We start from the raw sequence: 10354 nt of genomic DNA, 5'->3' as shown, positions 1-10354 counted from the left end.
GATATTTATAGCCTGGATATTCATGAAAAAGTAAGTAACTATATAAATGAAGAGTCATAAGTTTACATAGATATAAGAAGCATTAAATTCTAAAATATTTTCTCTATGGTATTCATGAATTTTTTACTAATTAAAAACTCTGTAATAAAATATCTTAGGGTCCATATAACAAGTATTAAGAGATTAAAGATTCCATTGCATTCTAAAATGCAGTCTTTGTTGGATTCAAAATGCTGCGTAATCATCTGTAGAAGTAGTGTGGGTAAACAGCAGGAGGCTTTAGCAGGAGTAAATCCTGACTGTGGGAGAATCCAACCTCTGTGTTCCTGACACACTGCCGTCCATCTGCATCTTCTTTGGCTGCGTGGAGGGTGAAGACATAGAAGAAGTAACTTGCAAGTTTGCAGAGAGAGTCCCTGCTGATGCAGCAGCTAAGCCATGAATGTCCTTTGGTCTAAATTTTTTTCTCCATGAAGGTGCTCTCCTAAATGCTTTTATCATCGTCTTCATCAAACCTTCTGTCAGTCCCCATGACCAAGAGGTTGTTAAATTCTCTTTCTAAGACAGCACGAGCCTGTGTATTCCGCGTTGGGATCCGTAACAATAGCGCCAGTGCGTTGAAGTCAAAGGTTTCATCTAAGGCCAGAAGGGCACCGTGAACGCCACTCCCTAAAAGATTGTTTGCATATGCTTTAAGGCCAATTGACAGGATCCAGCGAATCACTCGATCATTGCTCCAAACAAGCACATCTTTTACTTCATGCTGACTTTCTTCTCTTTTTCTTTCCAGTTCTTTTCGGTCATAGTTTAATCTTCTCAGGCACATCATTCCACACTGGAAACTGTTTCTGTGGAAACCGTCGACCATTTTCAGCTGCCCGCGGAGGTCCTTCTTGGTCAGGTGGTCCAGCATCCTGGCGTCCACCAGGCACTGCATGAAGTAGCTGCAGTACTGAGGGAGGCCCAGGCTGGGCAGCCACTCGTTCCCAATCCACTCGTGGTTCATGTCCCCATATGCGAGTGTCGTTCGCGACGTGGGAGGGCTGGACGGGCTGGTAAGAGCCATGATCTCTTGGATGGCCAGCCTCAGCTTCAGCCTATGCAGGGGGTTGCTGATGCCGATCTCACGCTTCATCTCGGTGTCCGACAGGGTTGACATGATGGCCCCGCTCTTCACGTTGGCTCGGCAGGCAGCCACATACCAGGGGGGCATCCGCACCCAGAGCTCCAACCACACAACTACGGTCGGCCCATCCCACTGGGCAAAAGGCAAACCTTTTCTTCGGGCTTCATCGAGCAATTCATGCTTTTTTGGAAGTTTACGACTTTTTTCAGCCTGTCCTCCGAATTTTCTCAGTGACAAAGCATCTTGAGATGCATTATCTGTCGCTGAAACACCAGCGTGTCCTAATGATTCTTTGCCAGCTTGACCAGGTCGGCCTTTTTCTTTCTTGTCAAACAAGCGGCTGATAGAGGACTTGATGCCCTTCTTCTTTGGGGCTTTGTGGCGTGAGTCCCGGCTGCTGTTACTACTGCTGGGATTGCTCACGGGACCGTCCTGGGAGCCTGTCGAGTTTCTCACATCCATGGCGTCCTCATCTTCACCATCAGACCCATTGACATCGCTCTCAAAAGCTTGTGCTGCATTTGCTAAGACACTAGCCTGTTGGGCACGTTCCCAATCCTCTTCATTAAGAGTGTGTCCCTTGGAAGGCTCATCCCGTAGAGCAGCTAGGCGGCCTTTCTGGGGGCACTGCAACACTGCACTGGTGCTGTAGGAATCTGTGTGACTGTCTGCCACAGGGCACCTGAAATCTGGGACACTGCCCATGTGGGGTCGGCCATGATGAAGTGAAGCACCTCTTAGTCTCATTTGGTCTAGTTCAGCCCTCAATGCTTCAATGATTAAGATGAGCTGATCCTTATCATGTTGTGTATCTTCCAATTGCTTTTTTGCATTTTCAACTTCTCCTAACAGAGAATTCTTATCTTCTAGAGCAGCCATTCTCTCTTTCAGATGAAGCTGGAGCCTCTCATTAGATTCTGAAAGAAGCTTGTCAACAGTGTCTGATAAACGTCTATTATGCTCTTCATTCATTTTGTCTCTCTGCCTTGCCCGCTGCAGTTCTTGGTTCTTTTCCTCCAGCTGCGCCTCCATCTGTCTTAACCTTTCTTCAGTGTTGCCCTGTCTCTCTTCAGCCTTCCAGAGCGCTGCCACCCTCTGGGCCAGCTCCGCCTCCACCTCCGGGAGTGTCTCGGCTTTCCTCATGATCTGCTGCAGCTTTTGCTCCACTAATTCCAGCCGTTCCTGTAACTGGCGGTTTTTATCCTCAGTCTGTCGATGCATAGAATCTTTGTTTGCAATTTCGTTTTCAAGTTTATCATTGAGGTCATGCACAGACATGGCTTCTCGCTGTGCAGCGAGGGAGCATTTTTCAAGAGTAGTGATTCTCTCTTCCATGTCTTCCTTTTGGACCATGGCTTCTCGAATGTCCCGTTGCAATTTCATGTTCATCTCCTCAGATTTGATCAAGTCTTCCCTGGCCATGTAGAGATCTTCCTCCAGCTCTGCCAGGTGACTGATTCTCTCTGCCATGTCTTCCATTAGGGCCATGGCTTCACGCATGTCCCGTTGCAATTTCGTGTTCATCTCCTCAGATTTGATCAAGTCTTCCCTGGCTGTGTAGAGATCTTCCTCCAGCTCTGCCACGTGACTGATTCTCTCTTCCATGTCTTTGTTTGGGGCCTTGGCTTCACGAATGTCCCTTTGCAATTTCAAGTTCATCTCCTCAGATTTGATCAAGTCTTCCCTGGCCGTGTAGAGATCTTCCTCCAGCTCTGCCACGTGACTGATTCTCTCTTCCATGTCTTTGTTTGGGGCCTTGGCTTCACGAATGTCCCTTTGCAATTTCAAGTTCATCTCCTCAGATTTGATCAAGTCTTCCCTGGCCGTGTAGAGATCTTCCTCCAGCTCTGCCACGTGACTGGAGAGGGTGGCCAGGTGCTCTTTCATTTGGCTCTGCTCCCTCAATTGCTTGTCTATGACTTCCTGGAGCTCTATTACTTTAGCAAGGTCCTCCTCGTGGCTTAACGAACCATCAGAAGATCTCTTTCCATTCATGCTCGGGGTATTTTCTTGTTCGTGGTTCATGTCAAGTGCTCCATCTGTTAGTGTTTTTTTCTGCTTATTCCGTTCTTTAAGAATCATTAGCTCTTTGTGTGTGGCACCTAATTCTTCTTCTAACAAACCACACCTTTCAAGTGCTACTCGTAATCTCTCTCTCACCTTTTCATCCAGAGCTTTGTGGTGCTCAAACAACGACTTCAGTGCTTTGAGCACTTCGACTTCGCTGGACACACCTGCTGGGGACTGTGCCTGTCTCTTCACCACGGTCATCCTGAGAGACCTCTCGTGCCTAGAGACAAGGCATTCCAGATGTTCTAAAAGCAGCCTGGTGTTGTTCCTTTCTGCTTTCAGTTCAGCAATTTCTTCTTCCCTTTCAAGGAGCTCCTCCCTGCATACATTCAGTTCCTTCATAAGTGCAGCAAACTCCTGTGGAAGTGCAGTTTTGAGCTGTCTCTGCAAGGAATCTCTTTCCTGACCAACATCGTGTAATTTCCCCTGGGTTAATGCCAGCGTTTCTTGAGTCTCTCTAAGAGTGTCAAGAAGTCGGTCCCTTTCTTCTCGCATAGAGACCATCAACTGTTCAATATGTGAATCTGCGTCTGCCTGTGAAGGGGAGCCGGACGCATGGCTCCCACTTCCTCCTGGGGAGCCTTCGGCTTCACTGATGGTTGGCATCACCTCACGCATCATCTGCAAATGAAACACCCAGACTAGAATCATTAAGAGCAGAATACAGGTTCCCGTAAATCTGCAATTTCATAAGTATCTGCAGCTAATAAATGAAAGGTTCACAGCCTCTTTATTCTCAGATCTGTTACACTTTGTATGCAAATAAGTTGGGAAAGCATACACAGGCAAATACTAAGTGCAGGAACACACACCATGAAGATACTCACAGGGACAATAACCCCGTGAAGGGGTCAAGGCCAGAGGACTGCCCCTCACATAAAGAGCAAACCCAGCAGTATTTTGTTCACAAAGCTGTACTTTTTAGTTGTTGAGAACAAGTGTGCTTCAGGTACCTATTTTTCCAACTTCCCGGTGTGGGGAGAGCAAGTCAAACACACACGCCACCCAGTCACTTTTCAGGAAAAGCATAGAAGGAGCACAGAGCCAGCAGCACTGACAGGTACAGAACCCATCAGGCATCTTATAGGAATGTGTGCAGTCAGCTCCTGGGAAGGCCTGATGGCTCCCTGAATTCTTGGGCTGGATTTGGTGAGCACTAAAGGAATGGGACTCGTGAAGGGTTGGGAGAGGTTTCTCCAGTGGTTGGTCAGTCAACCTAACTTACCTCAGTTTCCAGCCAAAAGTCAAATTCCACGATGGAAATAGAGCCAGCAGGTCCGGACAGCCGGGGACGGCTAGGAGGGAAGGAAAAGTGATAGGTGAGTCGATGAGAGGCGATGAAGTGTCGCCAACACACAGACGGGGCGAGGGCAAGGGGGCCGCTCCCGAGGGTCCGGGCCGCAGTCCGGGCACGGCGGACCCCCGGCGACCCTCACGGTGAGGCTGACCCCCGGCCCAGCCGCGTCCCGCTCTCTGCGCCTGAATCAGGTGCTGCAGAAGCCGTGGCCACCACGGTACTGACAAAGCACTGACAACCGTTTCCAAGGAGCCTGCACCAGCTGGGGTTCTAGAACCCACGCTGGGTCCCGGCTTGTTTGGTCGGGGGAAGGGCAGCACGTGGTCCCAAGAGCGCGTCCCTTCAGCCCCAGTCACTAAGGCCGGCCTGTGGCCAGACACTGGAAGAGCCTCTTGGAGTTAATAGTATAATTTGATGTCTTTGCATTGATCTGTCCCAGGGAGGATGCCTCAGGGTGTGTGTGCATATGTGCCCACATGTATGCATGATCTGTGCATGCGTATGCATGTGTGTGCCCACACGTGTGCATATGTGCATGCGTGGGTGCCATACATGTGCACTCAGCATTTGTTCACAGCGATTATCATCTTCCAGCGGGCCTGGAGCCCTATGTGTTGCAGCACACTTTGTATTCTATGTCATTTTTCCTATGATAGGTAGCAAATTCTTTGAGTTGATTTCCATGAGTGCTCATTGATTTTCACCAAACCATTTTACCTCTTTCAGTCTCTTCCTTTTGTGACTTTTGGCAGGTAGTTGCAGACTTAACAATTTTCTCTCTCTCCAGGTGCCTCAAAATGCCCTTATTGTCATTGTGTCATTTGAAATCACAACTAATCAGTCAGGTGGATGAAGGCAGGTGTTTTTATGTCTCTTCTCCAGATAGGGGTCAGTGGCGTTAGCGGACCTGTCCCAGTTCCCTTAGTTCACAGGTGGCACAGCTAGGGTGAGAAGTCAGGTTTTCCTCCTGCAAGCCTCCTTTCCTGTTTTGTGCACAGAGAGGTGTCTGTAACACACCGTTCAGTGACAAACCCATGCTGACTCGTATGTACATGGCAGGTGTGTTTAAATATGTACACACATCCACAGAAAGGTCTAGAAGAACATACTCCAAACTGTTGAAAAAAGGTCACGGGATGGGATTAGAATGAAGGAGGAGTAGATATTTTGCTTTCTTAGTTTCTGTTCATTTGTAAGATTTACTTTTTTTGCAATAACTAATGAGTTTCATCATTTTAAAATGAATAATTATGAGCAGTGAAGGAGTAAATGGTGTGTTAGTGTCATTGATTTCTGTCTATAATTTTGTGTTTCTATCTGTGTGTTCTTTTAAGTTAGGAAATGCTGAGGGGTCATTAGGTTGTTTGTCTCATTGTTAGGCTGACGTCCTTATTGACTGTCATTGTGTCATGTGAATGATCACTTCTCCATGTCTGTTTTACCACCAGTGTCATCGGGAGAGTATCTTCTCACTGAAATATTAGAAATGTTAAGCGAGCAGGGATATTAATTAGATTAATTCATTCCTATTTTGAGAAGTGCAAAACTTCTTCCAGAAGTCCTGGAAGAGTCAAGCTGCTAGGGGCTGGCTGGGTAGCTCAGTTGTTAGAGCACTGTATTATAACACCAAAGTCAAGGGTTCCGATCCCGTACTGATCAGCTGCTTAAATAAAAGAGTCAGAGAGTCAACCTGCCGTATGCAAATGTCAGGCTTTCCTGTGTTCTAGGCTGTCACTCCACCTGTGTGCACCACTGATCTGGGCTCAACGTTTGACAGGAAGGAAGGGAATGTTTTCACAGAAAAAAAATATTTTTTATAAAAATGAAATATTTAAATACCACTTCATCATTTTCTTCTTTAATTCATGACATTTGGTTTTGTAAAAGAAAGAAGAAACGATGATTGCTTATGTTTGGGCCCTCAAAAAATAAATGTCCATTGATTTCATTTTTACTTCTGTTTTCAATTAATCCCAGAATCCAGATTAAAATAAAACTGACATTATTTCAATAGATGCAGAAAAAATCATGTGATAAAAACTTCAACTATCTTTTTTTGAGAAATGCCTTTTGAGACCCATTGCCCATTTCTCAATTGCTTTTGGGGTTTTTTTGTTGTTGTTGTTGAGCCGTTTATGTTTCTCATATAATCTTGACATCAACACTTTGTCAAATATGCAGCTTGCAAATATTTTCTCCCATTCTGTCATCGGTTGACTCTTCACTCTGCTGTTTCCTTTGATGTGCACCAGGCATATGAAAAAATGCTTAACACCACCAATCACCAGGGAAATGCAAATCAAAACAATGAGATACTACCTCACTCCAGTTAGAATGGCTATTATCAAAAAGACAAGAGAAAACAAGTGTTGGAGAGGATGTGGAAAAAGGGAACGCTTCCACACTGCTGATGGGAATGTAAACTAGTACAGCCATTATGAAAAACAGTATGGAGGTGCCGGAGACCAGCTCCGCAGGATTCATCGTAGCTGAACAGGTGGTGTGGATTCAGTGAAAAAAGAAGGACACGGACCGCAGATGTCTAGTGCAAGTGTGGACAATGACCACGTGAATCTTGTTTTATTTATTTATTTTTACTTAATCCTCTACATAATGATTTATCTTTAATCAAAACATTTTTTTATTTCATTTCTATTGAAAAGGAAAGGTCAAAATGTTCCAAAGCACTCATGCTCTGACAAAAACATCTACTCATACATCAGTGGTTCACCTCAAAGCTTGTGGCTTGTGACCAGAAACTATACAATAGCACATGATTGGCTTTAAAACATCAGGCTTTCTGTCTGAATCATAAACCTTAACCTTCTTAGCTTATAATTTAACCCCTTTTTAATCTTACTTATACTTACTACCCTTAATTTGAATAACATTGATTAGTTATGGTTAACAATTTAATATTGCTTATACTCTATATTGATCATTTTAATTTATAATCAAAATCACAATGTTTATAACATTAATATTATAAAATTTAACTATAAATCTTTATTAAATTTCTATGTTATTGTTACAAATTTTGTGTTACTAATTGATTTAAACAAAACCTATTAATATCAAAATTTGTTTGTGTTTCTCTACTATTTAACTTATTTATTTTATAATGAAACCTTTTATTTCCCTGCTAATAGACTCCGGGAACAGCACAGGGGACAAAGTGAAAAGTTAAATGATCCTACTCAAACTAACAAAAACACATTATATCATTCTTATTATTACTAAGGAAACAACATGTTCTTGGTAAATCAAGTGAAACTGTGGGAATGCGGAAAAAACAAAGAAATCTGTAACTGGTTGTGATCAATTAGTTGTAAACACCACTGCACTCAGACCCACTGGCTCCCTGGGGGGTGTGGATAAATTTCCAACACAACAGCTTCATTCCACATGTACAAGAGCATGACCACAGCCACAATGGGTCAATGCACACACCACTAACAAGAAAAATCAACAGTAAAATTAAATCAAGCCAACCCATACTGGGAACATGCATCAAAAAACACCTTTAGTACTGACAATGCCCTTTAAATAAACCAATTAATTCTGATGCATATTTAACATGTCCTTTGAGAAACTCCATGGCCCTTGAAACTCCCCAAAGCCATGCCAAACCAAAAAGTTGGGCCTTTTAATTTTGGAAATCTTTGTCAAGTAACAAAAGGCGAACAGACAGGAAATTCCACAGAGACGTGCCACACACGCAGGATCCCCCCGCAGTCTAGCTGAACAAGGGGTGTCCCTTGTCAGGCTCCCATGCCGTTCCCTATAGCGGGATGGCTCGAGACATGGAGGTTCCTCAAAAATTAAAAATAGAACTACCATAGAGTCTAGTAATCCTAGAATTGGGTATATACCCACAGGAAATGAAATATGTCAGAGATCTGCACTTCCATGTTTATTGCAGCACAGTTTACAATAGCCAAGATACAGACTCCACCTAAGTGTCCAACAACGAATGAATGGATTAAAAAAAAAAAAAGTGGTATATATACACAATGGAATACTATTCAGCCATTAAAAGCACAGCAAAACAAAACAAAAACATGAAATACTGTCATTTGTGGCAACATGGATGGATTTGGAGGTCATTATGAAGTAAGCCAGGCACAGAAAAACAAATATCACGTGATCTCACTCATATGTGGAAACTAAAGAAGGAAAAGTTGGTATGATAGAGACGAAGAGTAGAGACTGGGGAGGGGAGGGAGGAAGGGAAAACAGGGAGGGTTTGGCCAACAGCTACTAAAGTACAATGAGATAGGAGGAATAATTTCTGGTGTTCTGTTGCACAGTGGAGTTACCTATGGTTAACAGTTTCGTATATTACATAATGAAGAGAAGAGAGGCTTTTGAATGTTTTCACCAAAAAGAAGAAACGTGCATGAGGTGATAGATACATTAACTACCCTGACCCCATCATTATACCAGATATATATGTATCTAAACATATATATGTAACAAAACCCTGTAAAGATGTACAATTACATGTCAATTAAAATGAAATAAATTTTAAACCAAAAAACAAAGATTTCATTGATTTTTTTATGATTTAAAAACTCTCAGCAAAGTAGAAATAAGAGGACTTCTTAAGACAGTAATGTCCTTGCAGGCAGGCACTGAGTCTTATTGACCTTTGCTTTCTTAAAGACTTGCTCAATGCTTGGAACATATTAGATCAATAAAATACTATTTAATGGAAAAGCAAGCATAGCAAACTTTTTCAAAAGAGAAATTAGAAGGGAACAAAATAAAATGTTAAAATGTGAGCATTCATAAATATCCACAGTGAAGGGGAAAGAGAGTTTTACAATAAAGTAGAATCATTGTTAGAAAGAAAAGAAAGCAAGGACATTTGTTGAGATCAAAACAAAAGGAGAGGGCCGAGCCCGTGGCGCACTCGGTAGCGTGCTGCGCTAGCAGCGCGGCGACGCTCCCGCCGCGGGTTCGGATCCTATATAGGAATGGCCGGTGCACTCACTGGCTGAGTGCCGGTCACGAAAAAGACAAAAAAAAAAAAAAAAAAAAACAAAAGGAGAGTCCCAGTGACTGTCCTTGTCTCAAATGACTGGCTTAAGGAGGTGGTCCAGGTGCAGGAAATTCTCCCATGTTACCTGCATTAAGCGGCTTCCACAGAAAAACCAAACAGCCTCTTCCTAGAATGAGCCACTGATCATAGCCTCATCACTGCTCCATCTCTGAAGTGTACTAAGACTGTTTCAATGTACCCCCTTTTCCTTGTTTTTATTATTTACTATGATACACCCCAGAATTCTAGATCACCCCTCAGTGTCTGATATATGTAGGGCTCTTTGATTTTCTTCCCGTTCCTTCCCAACTGATTAGCCCTTCCAATGTGACACCTGCAAATTCATGCTTCATCATCAACTGAATCCCCTCTAAGCTCAACCTCTTTTCTGAATATACTGCACATTATTTTGTATGAAGAGATATTCATCACATCCCCAAAGACGTTGCTTGCCACCCCCGTAGCCTGCTCAAGGCATGGAGGAAAACTCACAACACGAATCACTGGCTCTAGAGGTATGGTTGATGTAGTATTTGTTCCTCGTTATCCTTTCTGGGCCACATTTAAATCTCAGGTTACTTCACCCACTCCTCACTGTTGCTGTCGTCTTTTGACAGCTCAATCATTTCTCAACAACCTCATTTCTGAACAATTATAGTATTTGGTTGTCTCATTTCCTTTAGGCCTTCCTATGTCATAATCCTTTATTATTTCAATAGGCTTCCCCAAATATGATCTTTTCAACATTCTGTTTCTCGTTTCCCTTAACAACTCACTACCAGCAATCTATTTACCCTACTTCAGTCCCTTATTCCAT

General features: G+C 43.4%; 1 protein-coding gene across 1 annotated transcript; it reads right to left on the bottom strand.

Moving 5' to 3' along the window:
• Positions 1-279: 279 nt before the first annotated feature.
• On the bottom strand, positions 280-3817 carry LOC134364087 (liprin-alpha-1-like). The gene is given in 3 exon segments (XM_063080009.1): positions 280-489; positions 491-2491; positions 2897-3817. Coding segments are annotated over 3 exon segments (3132 nt in total).
• Positions 3818-10354: the final 6537 nt, after the last annotated feature.

This window comes from Cynocephalus volans, chromosome 15 (assembly GCF_027409185.1).
Source record: "Cynocephalus volans isolate mCynVol1 chromosome 15, mCynVol1.pri, whole genome shotgun sequence".
Classification (NCBI taxonomy): domain Eukaryota; kingdom Metazoa; phylum Chordata; class Mammalia; order Dermoptera; family Cynocephalidae; genus Cynocephalus; species Cynocephalus volans.
The sequence above is the reverse complement of the archived record's forward strand: the minus strand, read 5'-3'. Positions and strand labels throughout refer to the sequence as shown.